This window comes from Ipomoea nil, unplaced genomic scaffold, assembly GCF_001879475.1.
Source record: "Ipomoea nil cultivar Tokyo-kokei standard unplaced genomic scaffold, Asagao_1.1 scaffold3147, whole genome shotgun sequence".
Lineage (NCBI taxonomy): Eukaryota > Viridiplantae > Streptophyta > Magnoliopsida > Solanales > Convolvulaceae > Ipomoea > Ipomoea nil.
Window position 1 is genome coordinate 501,475 of NW_017619575.1, and position 27,989 is coordinate 529,463.

A 27,989-nucleotide genomic window follows, 5' to 3' on the forward strand; every position below is an offset into this window, starting at 1 on the left:
TTTTTTGTGCACCAAACAACAGTGTGGCTCATCGTATATGAGTATTTAAGTAAATACAAGATTTCAAATCTGACTCCATGTGATGAAAGCTCTGGTCAAATCCTTTGCCGTCTAGGGTCATGCTTTAAGTTCAAAACTTAGGAAATGAAAAATAATCATGAATAAAAGTATTCTTAATGAAATTCAAAATTAAGTATTTTTCGAGTGTCATCAAACTCTATAGACGAGAAATGCACTAAATTTAAATTATTTTCATAGTAATGTAGATATCGGATGTTGCATGTAAAATAACTATAGAATATAAGAACGTGGTGACAATATTAAAAAAAAAAAAAATCAAAATGAGGTGTCATTGTGTGAACACCAATCTTCCCTTTCTCCTATAAATTAAGACGTTAGGTAGGGTTTTGAAGTAGGAAACCACTTTCTCTAACAAAAAAGCCTAGAGAAGTCGTCGCAGCTATCTGGAAAGTGCGACGACAATTAGGTTTAGGGTTCGTTCGTAGGTCCGCTTTACGCGACCGACAACTCAGAGAACGTCGACGACGACGAGGAGGAGATATGAGGAGTTTGAGGGGGATGTTGGCTGGCTCGATGCACTTACTTATCATCTTCCTCAAAAACATGCGACATATACATACATATGGAAGATCATATATCTATAAATATATATTTGTCTTCCATATCCCATATATATATGTTGATGATGGTGGAGTGATGGCATCGGACCAGGCTTCATTCCTCCCAAAACACCCATATTTCTATCTGCTCTTTCAGGTTGTTTCTATCTACATGGCTTCACGCCGGAGGCCGGCCGGCCGGTGAGCTGGTTCTTGTTTTTCCGATCCCTTTGCCCTTTTGTTATGCAGATTAAAACTTAGTTAACTCTTTTTTTTTTTTTTTTGCCACAACCCGAGGCTCGGATGTGCACGGGTAAACTCCCCTTTTGTGATCCTAGCGGGCAGGTAAATTGACCGACTCAAATACGTTGATTGGTTAGGAGTCGGATTTGTAATCTTGTGCTTATTAAGCCTTGTGATCCTAATCAGGACTACAAAGAGCTAAATCAGCTTAGGTTACTCACTCGAACCAAGAAGATTATAAGACGTTCTGTTAGAGTAAAATTTGTAATCTTGTAGTTATCAACTCAACATGCTGACCAACTTGGCCGTGTTGGTTAATTTCTTATGCTCTGAAAAGGGTTTAATTTCTTCTCAATTTGTAGTTAGGGTTTCGAGAAATTTTAAAATATATATGTTTCGATCTGCTTCTTCGATCACCTTTCAGTATTCCATGATTTCATTTCTAGGTTCTTATTTTGTATGCATGTAAATATATATATCCCTTGAAAGTAGAAGGCACAGTAAATGATTTACTGATCTAATTGTAAAAGAGAAGTCTCGATCTCAACTTGAAGTTAGAGATATGAATCTTGCTGGAAACAGTTTTGATATTAATTTTAATTGTAATGATATTATTGTACGCGTAACGTAACGCTCGTGATTTCCTCTCTGATTCTTCACAAATGGGATCCTTTGTGTAGAATCTATCTTTGTTAATACAACAAATTTCTTCCATGTTTGGCTATGCATGGCTATGACACTACAGGTCTAACTTTTTCCATTTCTGCTTATTATTTCTCTTTTGTGTTGAATTATTGAACCGCTCCTTATTTATTTATTTAATTTAACTTGTTGGGTTTTAATTTCATTATATTGCATGTTTTGAATATTTGTTGCCCACAGGACACAGATAACATAGTAACAGTGAACAGTACCCCATCACTTCCAGTAAATGAAGATTCAAAGACTTTAAATTCTGTGTTTTATCAGACTAGGTTTTGGTGTAAATAGATAGGATTGTATTTTTGTATTATTTTAAAAATGTTTTTAACATCATGTATGTATCTGTGGACTAGCTGTGCTAGTAATCTAAGTCTAGATCTGTAACCCTATCTGTTCTACACTCTTTCATGGCCTTTTATAGACCTCAGATCACATTCAGTTTAATCCAACATTCATCTTAGCTTCTGCTGGGGCAACCCAATCTAGGTTTATCAAGCAGTTTAATCGGTAATCACTCAATTACAAGTTTAATTAACTCTGAGAGCAGATTATTGACAAGGTCACAAGACTAAGTTTACTCAGTCCATTGGGATTCTCTTGCCATACAAAAAAAACATTAATCTTCCGGAAATGCAAATATTGAAAGGCTGCCTATGTAATATTTAAAGAGTTAATCTCATAAGGAAATTCTCTGATTATAATGATTTTGTCAGGTTTAGTCTTAAATTTTTAGATTGACCATTGTGGTCCTTTAACTTTCAAATTATTACCACGTGGTCAAAGTTAACCATGGTTTTTTAACTTTTAAAATTTAATCAGCTGTGGACTTGTGGTCCTCATAGAATTGAAGGACCAAGGCTGCAATTTGATAGTTGAAGGACCATGAGTGGTTAACTTGACAAAGGACCACGGGTACTACAGTTAATTTGAAAGTTATGACTAAACGTCGTGGTAAAATCACTATACCCGGTGGACATAGATAGTATTAACTAAATATTCAAATGTTAGGTATAGATTATTAGGTTAAATGAGATTATTAATTTTTTCCCAACTTATATAATAAGAGAATGTGATTTGACACAAAAAATAATAATTCTATCTTGCAATACTAGAGATTACACTGTACCATTTCAGTGGTGACACACCTATCTCATGATCTAATCGACTTACAATTTGTGATCGGTAACACCAATTACTTTTGGTGGACTGTTAGTAATAGCAATAAATAATATTTTGAATCTTTAAAACAGTCCCTTTTTTTTAATTTGGTGATTGAAAATCATGCTTTTTTAGTAGTAAGTGTTAGATTTAATGGTAACCTAGACATTAGTTTGTTTGGTTTCATTTGTAATAAATATGAATATATGTAATTAAGAATGTTGTTGTGGGGTTGGCCTAGTGGTGTGTGAGAGTTGAAATGAATACTACTATTACAACTGATGAAATCAATGGAGGTTTTTGTTTGCATGCTTTCAAGGAGATTCCTTTGCTTCAGTACAATACAATTGAATACCAAGTAGCTACAAGAAAGATTCCAGACCTGGGTTTTAGCGAAGAGGAGGTCAAGAATTAACTAAGGAAAAAAAGTACTGACATATGTTTTGTTAATTAAGTCTCTCTTCCTTTTTTTTTTTTTTTTTTTTTTTTTTTTTTTTTTTTTTTTTTTTAACGAGAAAATTTTGACATCACTATTTAAATGTGTGTGCTAGGTAAACCCTATTTCTATGTAATATATAGCCCGTAAATTAAACCACACATGATAAGTAAACTATTTTAGAAAGACTCTTGTAATGAGCTCGACTGAAAGACTTTCAGTACTGAAATAATGTATTTTCCTTGAATACAATTAATGTACAATTTTAATATAGTAAAAGTACATTATTTGATAATATAGTCCACACAATTGTATGGATTATGGACCACAAAATAATGATTGTGAGCACTGAAGATGGGCCAAACGCAAGTTGTACTGTGTACCACTTTGGACCGTTAGAAAAGTTTTTGGCCCAATGCAATTCGATCAAGAAAACATGTTTCTGGTACTCAAAAAACATTCCAACGTACAACGTAGGAACAACAAAGATACCTAAGATACACCCAAAAAAAAAAAAAAAAAAAAAAAAAAAAAAAAAACAAAACAAAGATACCTAAGAGATCCAATATAATTTCAATAAGTTCAATTCCAACATTTATTCCTCAAGCTCAGAAGGGAACAATTGACCCGATAAGAAGTAAGAACAACAATGTTTCTCTGGCCATGAATGACATATAACAATCTTCAATTCTCCTTTCATAGGCTTAGCACTGTGGTTCCATCCTGGTCACCTCTCACCACAGCTAACACCTGCACCCACAACCACTCAATTTGAAAATACGATCTCACATTGACTCTACAAAGTAAGGGTCGAAACTTTTCTACCTTGCTCATAGTAAGCCTGTCGTCGAAATCGCTCTTTAGACAAAGCAATGCAGCTCTTGCCATATTCACAACCAATCTATCATCGCTGCTATCTAGCACCAGTCTGCTGTCCATCACCTTCCTTAGTGCATCTTCATCTTCAAGAAATGGTATTGCCTTTAACAAATGAGTAGCACTTTAGTCCAAAATCCATTTTTGCAACCAGCAACCCTAATTAAGTTAGTCAGACTATTAGCTTTGATAATCATGAGGTTCCAATTTCAATTCACAGTGAAAACAATCTGTTAGTCTTTTTCTTTAGCCAGTCAGTTATGCTCAATCTAAGCTAATTTACCTCTCTATATCTTTAGTTAGCTAGGTCACATGGTGGAATTTATCCCGTGTAAACTCAGGGAGTGACTGTATGTTTTTCTCGTTATAAAAATTTAAACGTCAATCTTATTCACACAGGTAACTCAGTTGATCCTTGAGTGACAGACTTAAAGTGAATCTTACCCAATCAAAAGATGAATGGTGGCCATCATCATCATCATCTTCCTCCTGGAGATACTTGTCTGTCTTTCCTGTTATGAGCTCTATGAGGAACCTCCCATAACCACGAATGTCAGCCAAAATGTGTTTGCTCTGTTCTCTATGATCTTCACCGCATCTTTCAACCATCAAAGAACAGAGAAAAACATTACTTATTCATTACAAAATTCATACTGCTCACTTGCATATATATAGTGGAAGTTCTGGTTCTTACTTAGCTGACAAATCTTCATTCTGATTTGCGGTGCCATCCTTCAGCAACCTTGCTCTATTCACTATGCATAACTTCAACAACAAATCAAAGAAACAGACCCATTATTCTTCTTCTACATCACTTCAAACTTTCAACATTACATATGCACATAACAAATGTTTTTTTTTTTCCAGCCACTATCTAAGAGTGTGTACTGAGTAAATAATGTCTTGTGACGTTATCTGAACTAAAATTGGGCATTAGCCCTACTACAAAAAGGGTCTTGAACCGGGCTCGGGACCAAATTGTAATTGTTGTACTCATCAGCCTCGACAAAGAATCGAGGTAAACCAGCCTAAATTAATTGGGTCAAATTAAAAAACCGCTCCAACGGAAAGTCAAACAAGTTAACAGCCTGATTAGCCTGGCTAGGATAAACTAGCCTAAATTACAATAAGTAACATGATCAAATCAAAAAAGTCAATAAATCCCTCAAAAAGTCAAACTTCTGTTACCAAGTCAACAAGTCAACAATCAACTTGGCTGGGTTTGTGACGTACCATTGCAGAAGAACCATGAAAGATTACAATTTGAGAGGAAGAAATGGAGATGTCTACAACAGGCCCATTCTCGCATTCCTCTTGAAGATAGCGAAGGCCGGCGCCTATTTCTAGCGCCACATTCCACCTCATTTTCCATGGAATTCTCTTACTGCACTCATCATCTGCAGATCGAAAGAATTGTGAATCTTGAATTCTTGATCTTATGGAGTTAATTATTAGTGTTTTTGTGTGAAGATGAGATGAGATTACATACCTAGCAGGTTGATTTCAAGAGTGTAGCTGCAAGGAAAATCGTAGACTAAGAACATAGATTCATCGGTGCAGCAGTGTCCGATGAGGCCGAGAATACTATGATGTCGGACTTGGGAAATGATCTCCAACACCGACCAGAACTCATCGTTGTCCTTGGGGAAACGTTTGACCATAACAGGCGTTCCCAGAAAGATCCCTTCATAAACTCTATGTTTCCCGCGATCGGTGCACACGGTGATCTCGTCGTCATATCCGTTCGTCATGTTCTCGATTTCTTCAATGGATAGTATCCGAGGAAATCCCATTCTCCAGGCGAGAGGCCGCCAACAAGGGCTCTTTGGCGTCGGCGGAGGAAACCCCATTCTGGATTCATCAGAAACTTCTTCTTCTTCTTCTTCTTCTTCTTGATCAGAGCTTTCTTGGTCTTCGTGGTTGTTGGCTACTTTATCTTCTTGCTCGGATTCTTTGTGTTCTTCTGGACGTTGATATTCATCATTATTGTTCCACCATTGTTCATTGTGCTCTGGAGTTCGCAGCGGCATCAATGTCGCTAGGCCTTTGCTCTTCATTACTGCTATGTTGCAGGCTACGTGCCCATATATATACACTTTCTCTTTCTTCAGAAAACTGCATTCATACATACCATTCACACTCCATTATAATATATAAACAAATTGCTTTGCCAAGAAGATAACTAATTCCGACAATTCCAGCCAAATTGATCAGACACTCTGACCATTGACTTGATAACTATAAGGTTCCAAATTCGACTCTTAATGTGAGCCGCCTATAGGCCTTTTGATTTGAGCTGGCCAGCTATGACCTTCATAGTCCCTTGCTGGCTAGGGTAACAAAGTCAGGTTTACCTAGCGTACTTTGGGTAATGGTTGCTAATTTTCTTGGTAAAAGACTTTTGATTTGAGCCAGCAAACTATGGCGTTCATGGTCCTATGCCGATTAGGATCACACGGTTGTGTTTACCCAGCACACTTCTGTAGTGGCTTCTCGGGTTCTCTAGCAAAAAACTTTTGATTTTCCTGGTCAGCTATGACTTTCATGGTCTTTTGTCAGTTAGGGTTACAAAGTTTACCCAGCATACCTCTGTAGTCGCCGCAAGTTTTCATGGTAAAAGAAAATGTAGAAGATTCTACAAAAAAAAGTGGAACTTATACCTGTCCAAAACTATCCAGCGTGGATTCAATTTGTGGGCTTCTTCAATTGTTATCTGCCTAGGATCATATCCTGCCGCAAGAGTGAAATCAAGATTAACCTGCATGCACAGTACATACAATTTTGTGTTATAAAAGAACAGTAAATTAAACCTGGACTTTAACCTTAAATTAGTCATTATTAACTTCAATTCTGTTGCAATGTCTGTAATATGGCTGCAGAATGCGCTGATATTCTTCTCTCTTTCTGTCAATCTCCGCCTTGATCACTCTGGGACTCGTTTCTGCTTGTCCTTGGAAGTCCAAGTTTAACCCTAGAAGATTTTATCATACTTTTAGTTGAAACGTAACTCGATCATTCTTAATTTAGTTAGAATATATATATATATAGATTAAATTGGAAAACTTACAGGTCTTGGATCCGATTCCGACATGGAAAGGGAAGCAAAGGGAGGAAGAAGTCTTCTTCCCAACTTCAGACAAGACCCCAAGAACCACCAGTCTGTCTTTGGGTCTAACAACGTTGTTGATCGCCCAGTTCAAGGCGTCCATGCCTGCTTCGCCGCGTTTTGTATCCATGGCGACGATGATGATGTTTTCTCCAGATGATGCACAGAACGCCGACGGTTCCAACATAAACTTCATCATCCTTAACTTTCTTCTCGTAGATCTCAGCTAAGCTTTATCAATTTTCTTCGATAATCTCCTTCCATTTGATGTTTTATTGCTTTGTTATAGTGCATGGACGAGGAATTACTTGCATGAGAGGTAAGACTTTGTTGGTTAGAAAATTGACACTAACTACAAAGTTTCAATTTTTATTTTTTTCTTCTAAAAGTTGTCTATTCATCTTCTTGATTTAATTAGATATGAATAATTTTGAATGATTTGTGATCACTTAAGATTACAAGATAGTCTTCATTACAATGCGTATTTAAGTAATGTGTGTTGACTTTAATATAAATCAAAGAATATATTAATTTAACAGAAAAATTCGTTACAAAAGAGTGAAGAGTTCGTTAAAAGTAATAAAATGGCTGTAATCATAGGTTGCCACGAACAACGATAACTTACAAGGATGCTCATTATTGGCTTGGTCGATAATTAAACATGTTAGGAACTTTGGACTTTGGGAACGACTTGGACGGCTGTTACTAGTTTCTTAGGCTGCAAAACGTGAAGATATTTATAGTTAAAACTAAAAAATAATCAGATATTTATAATTTTGGGAAAATGGCACTTTTTCCCCCTATGTTATATACTTATAGCACTTTTTCCCCCTCAATTATTTATGTAAGCACATTAGCCCCCTCAATTATTTTAAAAGTGGTGGTTTTCTCCCCTAATATATTAAATTGACATTTCTACCCTTAAAGTAAACATTTTATTTATTTTACTTCTCCAACAAATTATTGCGTATATGTAGCGATTACCACGATTTGGTTCGAACTGAACCAGACACTATAGCAATCGAATTAAAAGTTTTCAGTTATGATTCAGATTTAGAACTCAATATTTGGATTTCAATTTATTAAATTTAAGAATAAAAAAAAAAAAAAACTGGATCATGAACCGGCAGTTCCGGATCCCGTTCGCGATTTTGAACCGTCTTTATTTTAAAATTTTATTTTTTATTTTAAAATAGTTTAAATTCAACTATAAATGTATTTTATTTTTTCAGTTTGGAACATGAACCGGCCATTCCAGTTCGTGATTTTAATAAACTCTAAATATCGCGTTTTGATTATAAATTGTAATTGGAATATTTTGGTTTGGTTACCATAGTATCTGGTTTGAACCAAATTATAGTAATAATTTATTGGAGAATAAAAATAAATGAAATATTTATTTTAAGGGTAAATATGTCTATTTAACATTTCAGGGGGAAAAAGAGCCACTTAAATAATTGAGGGGGAAAAAGTGCTATAAGTATATAACATAGGGGGAAAAAGTGTCATTTTCCCTATAATTTTTTATTCACTACTAGGAAATTGTACATCGGTTACACTTGTATAAGTGTAGCGGCAGATGTGGGTGTCGCGGAAAAGTTCACTAGCACAAAATAACTAATTGTTACCTTGTACAAGGATCGTCGAAAGCCTTGGACCCTGTAGGTATCTTTCGTTGGGCTTGGATCTTATATATATCTTCGTCCAGGTCATCTAACTTAGGTCATTGATTTCATACTAGAATTAATAGAATACGATTTGTCACAATGTGGCAGCTGGCCTAAAATGCCCAAAATAGCATTTAAATTGCCATGGCAGCTTTGCCATGCATTGCTGCCATGGCTAAATTATATATGTTGCTTTTGCCCGGGCTGGGTCTGGATCGTGCCTGGGTCGATTAGGGTTCTGGGTCGTGCCTGAACTTGGGCTTGGGCTGGTTTTGAGCTGGGCCTCGAGTTTATTTTTTATAGGACCTGATGAATCAGTCCTCTACAAGTCGGTTCCAATTCAGGCTTAGCCTAGTGATGTCCAGACCCGCTTTTTCCTAGTCAATTCAGGGCTGGTTCAACCTTAAGTTGGTCCGTTGCCAGCTCTAGACGGTAACATGTTCGATTCTTATCAACACTTTTTTGGTGTCAAAAGATAAGATATTCACATAAAAAAATAAAATAAAATTACATAGTACACATTCTGATAATGATTATAGATTTCTCTGCCACTCCATCCACCCCTCCCAAAAAAAAAATTAAACAAGAGTACGATAGGGACTATGAACCACACGTTATCTTCCAGGTGTGGTAAATGGGCTGGTTGTAATATTAACGGCTTTTGTTGGCATTCCAAATTTCCAATTTGTTTTAAGAATACACTACCCGGACTCCGCTGCACTTTTTACTTCCGACTTTTATTTCTTCATACAAATTTTTGAATAAACACTTCTGCTGAGACCCACATAATAAAAATATCTTATCATTAGTTGTCACGTCATGGAGTAGAATTTGAGATACATGTAATAAAACTATTTGATTTATTAGCATATAATATTCAACCGTATAGTACGTACTTGCATGGGCATGCATCTATCTTCCTTCATAAATAGGGCAACCAAGTACATTGATTTTTTTTTTTTTATTTCTTTTATTGTTGAAAACAAATGCAAAAATCATACTTCCTCCGTCCCATTTTATGTGTCGGATTCAGTTAACCAGATTTGATTGAAGTTAAATCAAAAGTACTATTAAACATATATGTAAACTTTATATATTTAGAACCTAAATCAAAAGTACTATTAAACACACACACAAAAAAAAAATGTTAAAGTGTCATCCCGCACCATGAACTATTCTTGATTATTCATCCCGCAATATGATATTTAATAAGTGATATTTAGAGCCATAAATAATCATGAATGGTTCATGGTGCGGGATCACTTTAGCGCAAAAAAAATCAAATTTAAAAATGATAAGAAAATACTAATAGAAATAAGCAAAGAAGAAAAAAGTAGTGTCATATTTTCATAATATATATACTTATTAACTGAAGAGCAATACTATATGTATTCTAACTTTGTACTTACTTTTTACTCTTTTTTTTTTTTTTTTTATTTGACGTGTTTTGATTGATTTAGAAAAAAGAAATAACAATTTGTTTCTTCCTAAAAAAAATAAAGAAACTTATGTTGTTGGCCCTTTAATTATTTTAGATGTTAAAATGTAGTTTTTCTTATAAGGTAAACACATTTAGCCTATTAACTATGTTATTAGTTACATATATGGTCTTTTTACTTACAAAACAAATAAATCTTTGTTTCCCCTAACCTTATAGCAAAGCCATCTGTTGGGTTTCTAGGGAGGATTTTTGGGTGCCAACAAGGAGTGGGAGTTGGGAAAAAAATAAAAGAAAAGAAAGAAACCTTGAAAGTCTTGCTTTGATAGTTTGATGATAGGGAATGCAAAAAAAAAAAAAATAATAATAATAATAATAAAATAAAAAAAAAATTTGATCAAAGGTGAAGATGACTTCAACTTTTTATATGTGCCAGCTAGAACCGCAAATTTTATTTTTTTTTTTCATTTTGTTTTGTCCTTAAAAATTGTTAAAAGCCAACCCATTGCAATAAGGGTTGCGTTTTTTTTTTTGTTTTGTTTTGTTTTTTTTTTTTGTTTTTTGTTTTTTGTGTTTTTTGTGTTTTTGTGTGTGTGTGTATTTTATTTTATTTTATTTTTTTTTTTGATCTCTAATTCACCACATTTGGTTTATTGTGGGCAATGCAACCTCATCAAGGGATTTTTAGATAAATTGGTTGAATTGGTAATTTCACGTACACATCATTTTTCCTTCCATTCCCAATACACCATTAGACACTTAGACGGTGGGAAAGAATGAAAAATGTTGTGCAAAATTACCAAAGCAACCATCTTTAACATCAGAAGAAATAATAAAATATTTATTAAAAAAAAAACTAATCAGGTGCGGGGAGGGCTTCCCGTGCGGGTGGACGCACATTAAGCATTAAACTGACGCACTTTAAGTACACAACACACACACATTAAACACACAAATTAAACAAAACACCTTAAGCGCAAAACTAACACACCTTAAGCACAAAACTCATGCACCTTAAGTTTCAATAACTACTCACATTAAGAACACAAATCTCACGCACATTAAGCACAGAACACAAGCACCTGGCCTTAAGCACAAACTCACGCACTTCAAGTACAAAATTCACGCACCTTAAGCACAAAACTCATGCACCTTAAGTTTCAACACTACTCAAAGTACACACACCTTAAGCACAAAACTCACGCACCTTAAACACAAACTCACGCACCTTAAGTACAAAACTCACACACATTAAAATCACACAACTGCACCGAAAACATTCACCCACACGAGAACTTTTATATATATATATATATATATATATATATATATATATATATATATATTATGTGTGTGTGTGTGTAATTAATTGACTTTAAAAGGTTAGATTGATTAATCACTTTCAGAACGAAATGCTATGTGTGTGTATCTACAATCTATACAAATCTACAATTCTAATAAGAGCGAATAATGTTAGGCCCTTAATTGGAATAAAAAAAATGTCGGTACTAATTGTTTCTTAAAATGAATGGTTCATATTATTTTGATTTTAGTATTTTTAATGATTTTCCTTATTTACCCTTTATTATATTATTTTATTTCCTTAAATAACCTTAAATTCCGTTAGTATAAACTTTATTAACGGAATATTCCGTTAACTATTTATTATTCTTAACTTATTAATTTCTATAAAAAAGATCTTAAGTTCGAACCTCATTCCAATTAGAGTTAGCATAATTGTTAAACATATACTACGAATGTGTTAAAATGTATTAAAAATATAATATAAAATTTAACATAATTTTGGTCAAATAATTAGTCCAACTAAATACATAGCATATAAATCAGGAACTTTGAAAATCATTTGTTTTTTTCATTAAAAAAAAGAATAAATTTAAGTTTAGTTTTTTTTTTCGTTTAATTAATTTTCTTTTGATTATTGAGAACAAAACTTAATATTTCAATTATGCTTTTATCGATGCATGAAAACTTCTAAAGAAATTTGTAAATTAATTTTTACTATATTATTATAATAATATCTATTGTAACCATATATTTTGATTTATTTATTATCATCATCTATTGACAGCAATTCTCATTGACAAACTCTCAAAACAATTTGTCTCAACAACGAATAATGGAAATAAAAAAAAATCAATGATTTCATTATTGTCGATGAAAAGTATGTAGCCACTTTATTCAATCGTTATGTTGTGGAACTGTGTCCACCTTGCAATGTGGACACGATTCTATGTTCATAATTACTGAATTATATGTTTATAATTATAAAGTCATATATTTATAATTTTTGAGCTTCATATTCATAATTATTGAACTCTATATTCACAATTATTGAACTCTATATTCACAATTACTGAATTATATGTTCATAATTATAAAGGTATATATTCATAATTTTTTAACTTCATATTCACAATTATTGAATCTCTATATTCATAATTACATAACTATATGTTCACAATTATGTTCACAACTCTATGTTCATAATTATAGAACTATATGTTTATAATTTTTGAACTATATATTCATAATTATGAACAGTTTTAGAACCATGTCCACCTTGCAAGGTGGACACAGTTCCATAGCATAATTTGCCCACTTTATTGCTCTTATTACTTAAATTTAAAAATAAATTAGTAGCTACAACAAAAAATAATACATATGCATTTAATTAATTTAGAATTAGATGTCTCACAACACATGAAGCATGTAGGGAAAAACTACCACTATTAAATATCAACATGTGCTTGTAAGATAAAGAGTTCATAGCACAACTAAGATCTCAGTCATATACACAACAAGACAAATCTAAAACATCATACACCATAATCTCATTGCATGATGAATCCCTCTATGATACCACCAATAACTCAATTGCACATGACACACTACCAATAACAGAAAAAAGGACATTTACTGAAGATGAAAACAATAACAATGCTACCCAAAAGAGAATTAGAAATTTAAACAAAAAAGAGTATTTAGTTACTATCACTTTTAGACTTAGTACATAGATTAATGTTATTACAAAGTTGCAAACATTTATTTTTGTGACAGTTATATATAATCAATCTCTCATATATTATCTTGCATTTATATACTTTAAATTACCGATTTAAATAAACAAATTCAACATTTATTTACTTATGCATGAACATCTTCTATATAATATTGCATTGATATACTTTGAAATACTTATTTAAAAATAAGTATTGGGCATTATCCTATTCGCGCAAAGCGCGTAGAATACAAATCTAATAAGAGCGAATAATGTTAGGCCCTTAACTGGAACAAAAAAAAATGTCGGTACTAATTGTTTCTTAAAATGAATGGTTCATATTATTTTGATTTTAGTATCTTTTAATGATTTTTCTTATTTACCCTCTATTATATTATTTTCTTCTCTTAAATAACCCTAAATTCCGTTAGTTTAAACTTTAGTAACGGAATATTCCGTTAACTATTTATTATTCTTAACATACTCTTAATTTATATAAGGTCTTATGTTCGAACCTCATCCCAATTATAATTGACATAATTATTAAACATATATTATGAATATGTTAAAATGTATTTAAAAAAATATATAATATAAAATTTAACATAAACTTTGGTCAAATAATTAGCTCGACTAAATACATAGCATTCAAAGTTGAGCATCACATATTATAAATCAGGAACTACTTTAAAATTATTTGATTTTCTTGAATTTTTTGTATTAAAAAAAAACAAATTTATGTTAAGTTTTTTTTTTTTTTTTTTTAAATTAATCTTCTTCTGATTATTTAGAACAAAACTTAATATTTCAATTATGCTTTTGCATTATTGGAATGATTTAGGCCATTATGGTATTAATATTTTTTTGTATTTTTTTTTATAATAGTACAATTGTACATTACATTACTAATATTATACTATTATTTTTTTTTATCGGACAATGTTCTTACATCATTGTCAGACCTGTGCGGCCTAACTACAAAGTTGTTGATCATAAATACAATTACACATAGACTCTAAAACGGTAGGATCATTTTTCAAATAATTGACAATGTTAACATCCTACTAGCTCCAATTGAATAAGTTTACACATCAAAATTTTATCAATGCATGAAAACTTTTAAAAAAAATTTGTAAGTTAATTTTTACTATATCATTATATTAATATCTATTGTAACCATATATTTTGAATTATTTATTATCATCCTCTATTAACAGCAATTGTAGCAATTGTTATGGACAAACTCACAAAACAATGTCTCAACAAGGAATGGAAATTTAAAAAAAAAAAATCATTGATTTCATTATTGTTGAAGAAAAGTATGTACGACACTTTGTTACTCTTATTAATTAAATAAATTAGTAGCTACAACAAAAAATAATACATATGCCCCATTTAATTAATTTAAAATTAGATGTCTATAATGCTTTATTTAAAAAAAAATTATTCATTATAAAAAAATTTAAAAGAAATATAATTTCATTAGTTATATTATCTTTATTTTCTACAATTCAAAGATTCCTTACCTTCAAATTTATTAATTTATTATATTCACTACATTGTTCATTGTCTTCTTTTTTACATTATCTTGTAATTAAATATCAAAGTTATAATACAAAACATGTTATATATATATATATATATATATATATATATATATATATATATATATATATATATATTTATTACCAAGTATTTTATACAAATATAATAAATATTAATATTTCGTTCAATACTTTCACATGATAACCTGCGACACACATCTCACAACACATGAAACATGTAGGAAAAAAACTACCACTACTAAATATCAATAGGTGTTTGTACGCTAAAGAGTTCATATTACAACTAAAATCTCAGTCATATACACAGCAAGGTAAATCTAAAACTTCCTACACCATAATCTCATTGCAAGATGAATCCCTCTATGCTGCTACCAGTAACCTAATTGCACATGAAACACTACCAATAAAAAAACAAAAAAAAAAAAAAGAAAAAAAAAGAGGACATGTACTGAAGATGAAAACAATAACAATGCTACCCAAAAAAGAATTAAGAAGAACTAGAGAAATTTAAACCAAAAGTAGTATTTATTTAGACTATTGCTTTAAAACTAAGTATTTAGACTAGCGTTATTACAAAGTTGCAAACATTTATTTTAGTGACAATTATAATCAATCTCTCATATATTATCTTGCATTTATATACTTTAAATTACCGATTTAAATAAACAAATTAAACATTTATTTACATATGCATGAACATCTCCTATATAATATTGTATTGATATACTTTGAAATACATATTTAAAAATAATTATTGGGCATTATCTCATTCGCACAAAGTGCATAAAAAAACTAGTACATATATGTATATGGAATATTTTTGAACGCTTCAATTCCACAGTTCCTCTATATGGAAATATGGAATGGGCACCCATATAAACCATTAGCTGGCTTCCCTTTTTGATTTCACGTGACAACATAATAGAAGTATAGAACAAGACAACGTGCCACCTGGGATGGTCCACTAACCATGCAATATCTTCAATATGTGGCTGACAGAATGGTTGGCAGCTGAGTTTGACAGATTACCAGTTCTGATTTTTTTTTTTTAATATTATTTTTAATACATGATGATTGCTCGACTTAGCGAGGTTAAATTAATCATAGCTTCCAGTCTCTCGCTCCAAAAATTACTAAAGAATATAAATCTAAATGGTATGAGCAGTCTTTCAGTTAGTCATGTCTTTCTATGCATACAAGGAACTCATCAACCCACACTCTACTTCAACCCGGGGCTGGGGAGCCAACGACTCAAATAATGTTTGAAGTGAGGTTTTAACTCTCATCTAGCTTGCCGTCTCTCGTGATGACTTGAGTCATGATGTAATCAATTACTATACTACTTCCGGGGACTACCAATTGATTTTGGATGATTACGAGGAAAATTGACAATCAATATGTGATGGTGTGCATCGTGAAAATCTGATTTGTATATAATAATCAACAAAACTAAGTAAAAATAAAATAAATTATACTAAAAATATCTTATGCTACAAACTCGCTACTAATTCAATAATTCCATTGAACCACGCGTAATTCAAACCATGCATGAGCATGCATATCTATCTTCCTCTATAAATATGGCGACGAAGTTGCCCACAGTCTATACGACCAACATTAACAAAATATCTTTCATTTCCTTGAAAATTTTACATCTGATCTGTGAGTCTGTCGTTTAAGGTTTAAAGAGTTTTATTTTACTAATTCTTTGAACATCAATATAATGGAGCTGAACTTAGCACCCCAAATGCCTGACCAAACCGTTTCTGAAGGAGAGGGCGGGGGATACTACACTTGGTCCATTTCCGCCGTCCCTTTTCTCGGCCAGGCAAAGCTTGCCGCCGGCAAGCTCGTTCTGCAACCTCTTGGCTTTGCCCTCCCTCACTACGCGGATTTCAAGAAGATCGGCTTCGTTCTTCAAGGTATATAATACATAGACTAATTCAGTCAAATCTCAATTTAACTATTTATTGTAGTGTAGTAGTTAATCATAAGAAAATAATAATGTAGTGCAATATTCGTAACACAGTCTATATGGGTAACTTAGTTGGACAGATGCTGACTTGCCGTGTAAAAGTTACATCCAAATATCCAATGTGGTGATCGAGCTCTTTGAGGACATCAAACATTTGTCGCCCCACCTAATGGATGACTAAGTTTATAATTTATCTCTCATCTTGTATGATCGGAATGTGAGAGTTTAGGGAAGAAAATTTTGGCCATATTTAGTAAAATAGTTAGTATATCAGTCAATTTTTATTTATTTGACCACTATTAATTGTTTGATTTGATTAAAAAATCAATATAAGTGTTTGGTTAATTAGCTTAATACTAAAATTCTAAAAGCTACTCATCAAAAACTTTTTCAATTAACTTTTTAAAAAATAAATTATACCAAACAGCTATCAGCTAACAGCTGAATTTATGCAAACACATTTCTACAATCACACCTAATATTATCAACTAGTTATACCTTCTAATTAACTCAATCAGCTAGCAGCTAATTAACAACTATTTACCAAACACAACTTTGTCTTTTGTGTATGGTCAAGTTTACATCACGCAGTTATGGTTTCTATGGTTGCAGGAAGTTGCGTGGTCGGAATGATATCTCCGAACAGTACCACCGAGAATGTAGTCAAAGTCACGAAAGGTGATGCGATTCCGGTGGAGTTAGGAGCCGTGACGTGGTGGTACAACGACGGAGACTCCGACGTGATCGTAGTATTCTTGGGAGAAACCACCGACTCCAATCCTCTCGGCCCGTCCAACTACTACTTCCTCGCCGGAGCTCTGGGCATGCTCGGTGGTTTCTCCGCCGATTTTCTCGCCGGAGGTTTCGGTATATCCGTGAGTGAATCCAAAACCCTATTCAAAACCCAAAACGCCACCGTCATTACCAAACTCAAAGAAAAACTTAACATCACAAACCCCCCAAACAATAACCGAAAAGATTTGGTGTTCAATCTTGAGAATGCGTTACCTCCCGTCAACGCCAATAACGGCGGATCTCTGGTTTCCGCCACGGCGGAGAATTTCCCTTTGCTCAGCCGCGTTAACCTAAGCGGGAACCTCGTAAAGCTCGAACCTGGCTCCATGTTAACTCCGGGATACACGGCAGATTCCTCGTACGAGCTAGGTTATGTCGCGAGTGGCAGCGCTCGGATTCAGATTGTCGGCCTTAACGGTCAAATGGTTTTGGACGACAAAGTTGCGGCCGGCCGCCTCTTTGTCTTGCCCAAATTCTTTGTTGGTTCACTCATAGCCGATACAGAAGGAATCGAGTTTGTCTCTACAGTGACGTCTGCAGAGTGAGTAGTTAACGGTGCCGTTATTCTAGTCTAGTCTTAACGGTCCCATTTGAATAACTCTGTTTATTTCTTTACAGGCCAAAGTTACGGCGTTTAGCTGGGGTTGAATCAGTTTGGAAAGCTTTATCCCCATCAATCCTACAAGCATCCCTAAATCTCAGTACGGAGGAAACGGAAATTTTCAAGGCCAAGATAGTGGAAACCGCAGCAATTATCCCTTCCAATAATAATTGATCAATGTACTGTCTAAATTAAAAATAAATGGCCATGCATGTAATTTTCGAGTAGTATGTTATAAACCCGAGTTAACCACTGAGTTGACTTGATAATCACCATATTTTAAGTTCGCCATATTGTCATCTTTGTATTGAGCCAATTAGGCTCTCTAATAGCTTCACCTATAATGGTTGTGGATTATATTAAAGTTTTTTTGGAGGGCTTAGCTTATTTGTACTTGAAAAATTTTATGACTGTCTACGATGCTTGATCGGTTGAGACTTTACTTTTGCGACTTAGCTTATCAGTGGTCAAATTTGCAATGTGGACCATGGTACATCGTATAATGATTGATTTCCAATTAGTCGTTGGTTGTCGCGGCTCTTCACACTCAGAGTGTAGTTTCCTTGTTTATAGATGTGATTAATGTGAGTAGTTGTTGACACTTAATGTGCGTGTTTTCTTTTTAAGATGTATTGTTTTCCTTCTTAAGGATCGTGATTTGTATGCTTAAGGTGCGTCAGTTGTGTGAAACTTAATAAGGTGCATGAACCATTTTAAAACTTTAGGTGCATGGTTTGTGTTCTTAAAGTGCTTTGTTGTGTGCTTAAGGTGCGTGATTTGTGTTCTTAATGTGCGTGATTTGTGTTTTTTAAGGTGTTTTGTTCGTGTGCTTAATGTGTGTGATTTGTGTACTTAAGGTGCACCATTTTAATGCTTAAGGTACGTCCTTCGCACAACCGCACGGGAACCCTTCCCCACACCTGAACCCTTCCCTATATACACAAACATACCAAAATAATGATGTTTTGATTTTTAAAGAAATGTGTGGTCCACTTGCTCCATTGTTGGAAAATTTTACTATGGACCACGGTCTATGACTCTATGTAGCACCATGATCGAACCATGAAGTATGTATCATTACTTCAGTTTCATTTAACAATATTGCTATGTTTTTTTTTAGTTTCATTTTCCTTCCACGCTGGTTTTATTATAGCAATACTAAAGTATCATTTTAATTTTACTATACTTTCATTTGATAATATACATTATTGATTGAGTTCTATTTTTTTGTTTCATTTTCCACACACTATTTTAATTATAGTAATGTTGAAGTATTATTTTAATTGCACTTCAGGTCATTTGACAATATATGTTATTGTATGGCTTTGAATTTTAGTTTCGTTTTCTATGCACACTAGTTTCATTATAGTAATACTAAAGCATTATTATGCTATAGTTTCATTTGTCAATAATGTACTCTATTTTTTTAGTTTCATTTTTCACACACATTAGTTTCATTATAGTAACACTAAAGTATCATTTTAATTATATTACAGTTTCATTCGACGATCATGGTCCATACAATGATGTGTGGACCAGGGGCGAATCCATATTCTTTTTTAAGTCATGGGCGAAAGATTAATTCAAAAGAGATAGTTTGGAAAAAAAAAAAACACTTAAAAGCATAGCCATAAATATTGTTAGATATGAGTGAAAAATCAAAACACATCAAAACTTTATATAAAAAAAATATTTATACCAAAATATGAAACATAATTAGTTTGATAAAATGATTCAAATAAAAAACAGATTATAAATTATACATCTCACTATCACTATTAATATAAAAGAATGCTTGCACATATTATATTTTAAAGAATAAAAATAAAAGTATCACTATTAATATTTCTAAAAAGACAAAAAAAATGTAAAAATACCATGGGAACAATGAGAATCAAACCTTTAACATTTTCTAAATTAAAGTCATAACTTACCATCTCATCTAACTCAATTTTTGCTTACTTGTATATATATAATTTATTTATCTCTAAATCTCTAATCATGCAAAATATATATATATATATATATATATATATATATATATATATATATATATATATATATATATAGAGAGAGAGAGAGAGAGAGAGAGAGAGAGGGAGAATAAGGCTCATATGCGGCAGTGGCTTTAGGTGCGGCGGTGCGGCCATATCAGCATCGTCCATTCTGCTTAATCTAACGCCAGCGGCAAATTTCTGAAGATTTAAAGATTTAAGCGCGTCCTGGTAAGTGGGGGATGTTATGATAATTGTAGTGGTCATTTATATCGGTCGCTTGTCAGTATACACCAACAGTGTATACAAAAGACACCAATAGTGTTAGGAAAAAACACCACAATGAAATGCACAAATACACCAAAAAACACACAACACACCTAAAAAATACACCATATAACTCACCACCCCAATGGTGTATTTTTGAACATTGTGTGATGCTTTTATTCATACCTAGTGGTGCGTTCTGGTGATGCGTATCTAATTTGTGCATGTTTTTTTGGTGTGCATTTTCTAACATGGATGGTGTATATTTGTGTAACTATTAGTGCGGTGCTCGGGAAGGCACCAACACGAATTATCAAATACACCACAGTAAGGTTAATAAAGCACCAATAACGAACATAAAACACACAACACTATGATTTGATCTATTCTGGTGCTAAATGACGACTTTAACCTTGCAGTTCGCGTAGTGTGAGAACGCGCGCGAAAATATCGAAAAAGCCTGGATGAATGTGATTGGTTGGATTCATCTAATCTAATGACTTACAATTAACTGCACCGCCGCACCTAAGTGCACTGCCGCACTTGAACCTTCCCCTCTCTCTCTCTCTCTCTCTCTCTCTCTATATATATATATATATATATATATATATATATATATATATATATATATACACACACACAGACAAGGTGTACTATATATGGAGGTGGAGGTGAAGAGAAGGTAGCAGCTGCCCCACTGCTCCCACCATAGCTCTGCCCATGACATGGACAATGGTGCATTGTATACCAACTGCTCCCATGCTACGCGTATGGAGAAATTGTGTCCAATTCAGCAATAAAAGTTCTAAGCTAGCTAGCGTACACGTAAATTCATAATTTTAAAAAGTCAGACATGCTCACATGCATGATTATATTTGTATGACATTTTTGTTAAAAGTTAAAGTCTCACGCTAGACCAAATTTTCTTAGTTGCATCAATTAGTCATGTTTGGAAATAACGTGAAGATATCATCGATCATATTTCAAAGCCAACCATTGACAATTAAATTCATAACAACACTGTTATAAGCTCTGATCTATTTTTAATGTACAATGTACTGAAGAGATCGACTGGATAGATAGAGAAAGAATCGAAAGGTGGAATTGTTTTTATTAAAAATGATAAATATACAATTATTGTAAATTTTGAAATACAACTACGATTTTTATTTCATATAATAATAATAATAATAATAATAATAATAATAATAATAATAATAATAATAATAATAATAATAATAATAATATAGTGATAAAATAAATATTTACATCAACAAGAATCAAACGTACATGCTGAATAAAGGAACATTCAAGTAATATTCAATTATTTCCGGCCATGGTGTTGATGGAGTGAAAAAAAAAAAAGAATATCAAATAGGGTTTGAAATAAGAATAACTATGGATCGGAGACAGGAGTGATTATATCCATCGTTCAACCCAATTCTATACTTAATACTTTCACCCTGACTTGCGCAAATTATGCAGTGGACTCGTGTCCACAATGCATTGTGGACACGAGTCCAAAATGACGTCGTTTTTAGGGAAAACATGCCATTTCAATCAAAAAAAAAATTGATTTTGTCTCGCCGTTAACGGCGTTATTCGTTTGTGTCATTATGAATGTACATTTATGGGATTATGAATGTACAATATGAAATTATGAATGTACAGTTATGAAAGTATAAATGTAAGTTATAAAATTATGAACACAGAGCTCTGACATTATGAACTTACAATTATGAACATATAGTGATAAAATTATGAACATAGAGCTCTAAAATTGTGAACATCGAGCTTTGAAAATTATGATTTTACAGTTATTGAATTATGAATGTACAGTTACGGAATTATGAATGTACAGTTATGCAATTATGAATGTACGGTTATGAAATTATGAACACCGGGCTCTGACATTATGAACTTACAATATGAACATATAGTGATAAAATTATGAACATAGAGCTTCGAAAATTATGAAGTTACAGTTATTGAATTATGAATGTACAGTTACGGAATTATGAATGTACAGTTATGGAAGTATGAATTTACAGTTATGGAATTATGAACATAGAGCTCTGAAATTATGAATTTACAATTATGAACATATAGTAATAAAATTATGAACATATACTCCTATAACGAAGCGGTCTGAAATTAAAAAAAAAAAAAAAAGAAGAAAAAGAAGAAGAAGAAGATAACAGTGCCTAACAGCACTGCATGCTGGACACGGGTTCATAACACAACGATTGCCTGACTTGTACCGGTGGACTTTTTCAAAATTCACCACAACCCACCGTATATATGTGAGTACTATACCCACTAGGCCACTATACCATGCATCTAACCATCACTTATTGTCTTATTAAAAAAAAATTAAAATAATAATATTTAAATGATTTATACACAATAAAAGAGTTTTTTCCACTTTTGGTCCTATGACTTTAGTGCCTCCGTCAATTTAGGTTCACAACTTTCGTTCCTGACATAAGTAGTGCTAGACTTTAATTTTTTTTCCACTTTTAGTCCTTCCAGTCATCTGAGCGACTACTTTTAATCGGAATAAATAAATTGTTATTTATATTTAGATTTAAGAGGGGTAAATAAGTCATTTACCATCTCTTAAAAAATAAACAAAAGAAAAATAAAAATAAAATTAAGTTATGTAATTATCCTCTTCTTCCCGTATCTTCTCCCTCTCTTACTGTAAGCGCACATACGGCTCTAGTTCATGTATTTTTGGGATTATAGCCATGCGGGGCTTTCTGATCAAGGAGACACAGTTTATGGAGTCTTGAAGAAGAAGAAGAAGAAGAAGAAGAAGAAGAAGAAGAAGAAGAAGAAGAAGAAGAGGGTTTGACGAGCTCTCTTAATACTGTTTCAACTTTCATGATCGCCATTTCCAATGCGCCTTAGCTCTCACCATATCGTTCCAATATATACAAAAATACTGGAATGATACTAGAAGCATTACTTAAAGTCTCAAAAGCTTCTTGAGTGATAGTAACAAAGATCTCAAACCCGCACTTGATGTTATTATTATTGGGCAATCCTGTACTGGGCGACCAGAACCCATTTCCGGTCGAGTTACAGTTCAAGAGGTTGGAAACCAATGAAACCGGGATGTAACGTAGAACAAGGAGATGTTCTTGTCGCCAGGAGAAGCGTAGCTGAAGAGGTTGAAGTCCAAGGATACGTTCCGAGGATTGGAGGAAGTATATTTCAGTCTATTGCAATGGTGGACAGGGGATCCAAAAATACATGAACCAGAGCCGTCCATTAAGAGAGGGAGAAGATACGGGAAGAAGAAGATAATTACATAGCTTGATTTTATTTTTATTTTTCTTTTGTTTATTTTTTAAGAGATGGTAAATGACTTATTTACCCCTCTTAAATCTAAATATAAATGACAATTTATTTATTCCGATTAAAAGTAGTCATTCAGATGACCGGAAGGACTAAAAGTGGAAAAAAAATCAAAGTCAAGCACTACTTATGTCAGGAACGAAAGTTGTGAACCTAAATTGACGGAGGCACTAAAGTCATAGGATCAAAAGTGGAAAAAACTCCACAATAAAATTCACTAGTTACATATATTAAAACATAAAATAATAATAATAATATTTGGTTAGACGGGTGTTTAGAGGGGTCTAAGTCTAACATTAGAAGATATTTCATGTATTTATTTTGTTCTACATGCAATGCATATTTGAAATTTTATTTTTAGAGTGCCACCGTTGTCGGCAAATGACAATAAGATAAATGAGTTTAAATTATCTATATATAACTGATTAGTTCAAATCAAAAAAGTTAATAAACTACCTTCACTGAAATATCTCGTGTCAAACTTATTTTCAAAACTAATAATTTGATCCACTCGTGTGAAAGTTATGTTCGATATTTGCTTCAGGTATGAAAAGTGTGACAATAGGACTGCCCATCCTTATCCTCTTTGCGTGTTGCTCGAAATATCTTTTAAAATCCAGCAATTATAGTTTGGACCGCCATCCACAAAGCTTTGTGAACCATGATCCAAAAGGACAGACACTATAGTGTATCTAAACTGACACTGTCTCATGTATTATTTTTTATTATATTATCAAATAAAACTGCATGATTGAATTGAAATGAAACTGCATTGTATACATAATGAAACTGAATAATAATTTCACATATCTGAGTGTATATTGTCCACCGAAACTGTAGTTATATTAAAATGATATTGTAGTTCTGTTAAAATGAAACTGCAGTATATATTTAATGTTTGGACCATAATGCATTGTAGATCGCGGTCCACCGTATAATTTGACTTTAAAATCTTACCCCACAAAATGTTGTCTTGTAGGAACTCGATTGTTTGTTGACTGTTGCGTGTGTAACGTTCTCTCAATGGAAAGCCACGGATTTAACTTTAAATATATATCCAAGCTATGATTGAATTAAGGGGTTAGATTCATTGCTTTCAAGATGTGATAGATAGAGTAAAAGACATTTTTGGTCCTACACTTATAGTGGCACGAAAAATTTTGGTCTTCCATAAAAAATTTTGTCATTTTATGGTCAGACTTATTGTGACGAGGACATTTTTGGTCCTTCATCCATACATCCGTTAAATGACCATGTAAGTGAGGGATAATCGTGTCATTTCATGTTATTTTCTTCTCTATATTTCATCCTTGTCTGTTTTGTTCTTGATTTCAGAATCGTAATTTTCTCCATTTTCTCGCGATTGAAGCGATGAGTATTTTGACGCATACTTTGCGAGTTTCTCTTCACCGTCGCCACGGTGATGGTAGATTGGTAGTGGCCGTGTGGTGAAGGAACGGGATCCACTCCAGCGAATTGACGTAATTGCCCTCCTCTTAAATGGCCATTTAACAGAATTACAAACGAAAAGCCAAAAATATCCTCGTCACAATAAGTCTATCCATAAAATGACAAAATTTTTTATAAAGGACTAAAATTGTCCGTACCACAAGTCTGACCAAAAATGTCTTTTAATAGATATTACCCAGATGGACGTGGCCCACGGACCACCAAAATAGATATTTTGGTGAGAGGTTCGGTGGGTATTTTGATTTTTGATGGCCTCCCAATTTTGAACAGTGGAATTACTGAGCACAAGTTACGTACGTACTCCAACCATGGCATGCATGCATCTTTCTCTATAAATATGGCGACGAAGTTGTCTACACTGTGCAGTACAACTCATACAACCAACAACAAGAAAACATCTTTCATTTCCTCGTCCAATATACACATCTATCTGTTTAAGGTTTCAAGAGTTTCCTTCTTTGATCATCAATGGAGTTGAACTTGGCACCACAAATGGCTGACCAAACCGTTTATGAAGGAGAGGGTGGTGGATACTACACTTGGTCCACTTCCGTCGCACCACAAATCGCCCCTTTTCTTGGGGTTTTGTCCCTTATTAGGTAAAGAGAGATACCAACGGTCACTATTTGTGGGTTTGCAAAGTAAACCTCCCCCTTATGACTTTAGTCCATAAACGACCACACAAAGATAAACCAACTTAGATTACCATAGTTGATTGACTCAAACAAAAAAGTAAAGCTATTAGTATAGACTACTATTGACTTTATTACAAGGTAGTATAACATTTTTTCTATCGGTTAATTAGATCCCAATGAGTCAATATTCCACTATCCGAGTTAGATCATGTGACCTGAAGAAAGAGCCACGGAGCTATTATTTGAGCACAAAGTGTTTGGCCTATTAGACTATTTTAATTGAGAATTAAACTTGAAATCTCGTGATTAATCAAGCCAACAAGTTAACTAACTTGGGTGGAATTGCTCCAGTACTTCTCTCTTAACATATTGCGTTGTAATTTGTATTCTGCGGGATGAAACTTATGAATGGTTAATATAATAATCGTATTGCATGCAGGGTGTTGCGTGGTCGGAGTGATATCTCCGGACAGCACCACCGAGAAGGTAGTCAAAGTCACGAAAGGTGATGCGATTCCGGTGGAATTAGGAGCCGTGTCGTGGTGGTACAACGACGGAGACTCCGACGTGGTCGTAGTATTCTTGGGAGAAACCTCCGACTCCAACACTGCCGGCCCGTTCAACTACTACTTCCTGGCCGGAGCTCTGGGCATGCTCGGTGGTTTCTCACCTGATTTTCTCGCCAGAGGTTTCGGCATATCCGTAAGTGAATCCAAAACGCTATTCAAAACCCAAAACGCTACCGTAATTACCAAACTCAAAGCCAAACTGAACATCTCCGACCTCGTAAACAACAACCCGTACCGGAATGAGATGGTATTCAACCTCAAGAATGCGTTGCCTTCTGTCAACGTCAAGGACGGCGGGTCTCTGGTTTCCGCCACGGCTGAGAATTTCCCTTTGCTCAGCCGCGTTAACCTAAGCGGGAACCTCGTAAAACTCGAATCTGGCGCCATGTTAACTCCGGGATACACGGCAGATTCCTCGTACGAAATAGGTTATGTCGCGAGTGGCAGTGCTCGGATTCAGATTGTCGGCCTTAATGGTCAACTGGCTTTGGACGACAGAGTTGAGGCCGGCCACGTATTTGTCTTGCCCAAATTCTTTGTCGGTTCACTCATAGCTGATACAGAAGGAATCGAGTTTGTGTCAACAGTGACATCTTCAGAGTGAGTAATTAATATTAGTAAGCATTAAACACAAATTCTAATTATTTTTTTTTGCTTCCTTCTTCTCCCAAAAAGGTTAAATCCTCAGTCCTAATGGCTCCCATATCTCGGCTTGATAGAATATTTGGGATGATGTAAATCAAGATGACTCAAAGAGATCTGTCCCAGATGACCCGGCCAAATGCTGGTGCGCACAAGAGATCTGTCCACTTTGGACATAATCTGCACACGGCGGCCACCAAAATTCGAACCTTAATTTTTTTTTCTCAAATACTGCTTGAACCATTAAACTAAGTCCGTATATGTAATATTTACTTCCTGACGCTATGGGCCCACACTCTAACCTGACAAGATGGGTGACTCAAGGGTTCATAAATTTTTTAGGTGACTAAATTTATTTAGTTATAAACCTGATTTAATTATCAACCCTCTCTATTTTCTCTTTACAGGCCAAAATTACTGCGTTTAGCTGGGGTTGAATCAGTTTGGAAAGCTTTATCTCCTTCAGTCCTACAAGCATCCCTAAATCTCAGTACGGAGGACACAGACATTTTCAAGGACAAGATAGTGGAAACCACAGCAATTATCCCTCCCAAGAAGCATTAGACTTTTGGGTTTATTTGCATACATTTTTAATTAAGTTGGTCTATAAGTACGGTCTAAGTTAATTAAGATAAATGGTGAAATTTGTTATGTAATTTTACAGTATGTGATGTCTCTTTCTGGGTAGAGATTTGGATGTGAATCTCATTACCCATCTTTATCAATGTACTCAAATTATTTGCTTTTATTTTGGTTATCTTTTCTCAAAATGTTCAAATAGTCTCTCAAACTTTAGCTGAAAAGTCAAACATTCTAAACATTTTAAAAGCGCAATTACACCCATTAAC

At 33.7% G+C, this 27,989-nt stretch overlaps 2 protein-coding genes and 1 long non-coding RNA gene across 4 annotated transcripts; 1 reads left to right on the forward strand and 2 right to left on the reverse strand.

The window, feature by feature from the left end:
• Positions 1 to 3,709: 3,709 nt before the first annotated feature.
• On the reverse strand, positions 3,710 to 7,402 carry LOC109167199 (proline-rich receptor-like protein kinase PERK2). The gene is made up of 10 exons (XM_019316166.1): positions 7,103 to 7,402; positions 6,879 to 7,006; positions 6,696 to 6,793; positions 5,525 to 6,150; positions 5,269 to 5,432; positions 4,730 to 4,800; positions 4,480 to 4,633; positions 3,985 to 4,140; positions 3,834 to 3,909; positions 3,710 to 3,795 (listed from the first exon to the last, which is right to left on the reverse strand). The coding sequence occupies exons 1-9, from the start codon at positions 7,338 to 7,340 to the stop codon at positions 3,856 to 3,858; spliced, it is 1,689 nt and encodes a 562-aa protein (XP_019171711.1). The 5' UTR covers positions 7,341 to 7,402; the 3' UTR covers positions 3,710 to 3,795; positions 3,834 to 3,855.
• A 9,016-nt stretch (positions 7,403 to 16,418) lies between these two features.
• Positions 16,419 to 27,889, forward strand: LOC109167255 (cruciferin PGCRURSE5-like). 2 transcript variants are annotated; one of them, XM_019316262.1, is made up of 3 exons: positions 16,419 to 16,752; positions 26,370 to 27,099; positions 27,549 to 27,889. In XM_019316262.1, the coding sequence occupies exons 1-3, from the start codon at positions 16,554 to 16,556 to the stop codon at positions 27,703 to 27,705; spliced, it is 1,086 nt and encodes a 361-aa protein (XP_019171807.1). In that variant the 5' UTR covers positions 16,419 to 16,553; the 3' UTR covers positions 27,706 to 27,889. The 2 variants fall into 2 exon arrangements, with proteins under 2 accessions (XP_019171807.1, XP_019171808.1); XM_019316263.1 differs by lacking the exons at positions 26,370 to 27,099; positions 27,549 to 27,889 and adding exons at positions 17,418 to 18,141; positions 18,219 to 18,643 and having other exon boundaries at positions 16,421 to 16,752.
• On the reverse strand, positions 20,625 to 22,980 carry LOC109167258. Its single transcript, XR_002051811.1, has 3 exons — positions 22,866 to 22,980; positions 20,866 to 20,867; positions 20,625 to 20,635 (listed from the first exon to the last, which is right to left on the reverse strand). It is a non-coding gene; the product is annotated as an uncharacterized LOC109167258 (long non-coding RNA).
• Positions 27,890 to 27,989: the final 100 nt, after the last annotated feature.

What these genes read in the sequence shown, in the direction of transcription:
- LOC109167199 (XM_019316166.1), bottom strand. Translation starts at nt 7,340, where the DNA reads ATGATGAAGTTTATGTTGGAACCGTCGGCGTTCTGTGCATCATCTGGA. An exon ending in TTCATGGTTCTTCTGCAATG is followed by an intron (nt 4,801 to 5,268) that starts GTACGTCACAAA and finishes TTGTTGTTGAAG; the next exon opens with TTATGCATAGTGAATAGAGC. An exon ending in ACCATTCATCTTTTGATTGG is followed by an intron (nt 4,141 to 4,479) that starts GTAAGATTCACT and finishes CATTTGTTAAAG; the next exon opens with GCAATACCATTTCTTGAAGA.
- LOC109167255 (XM_019316262.1), top strand. Translation starts at nt 16,554, where the DNA reads ATGGAGCTGAACTTAGCACCCCAAATGCCTGACCAAACCGTTTCTGAA. An exon ending in GATCGGCTTCGTTCTTCAAG is followed by an intron (nt 16,753 to 26,369) that starts GTATATAATACA and finishes TATTGCATGCAG; the next exon opens with GGTGTTGCGTGGTCGGAGTG. An exon ending in TCAACAGTGACATCTTCAGA is followed by an intron (nt 27,100 to 27,548) that starts GTGAGTAATTAA and finishes TTCTCTTTACAG; the next exon opens with GCCAAAATTACTGCGTTTAG.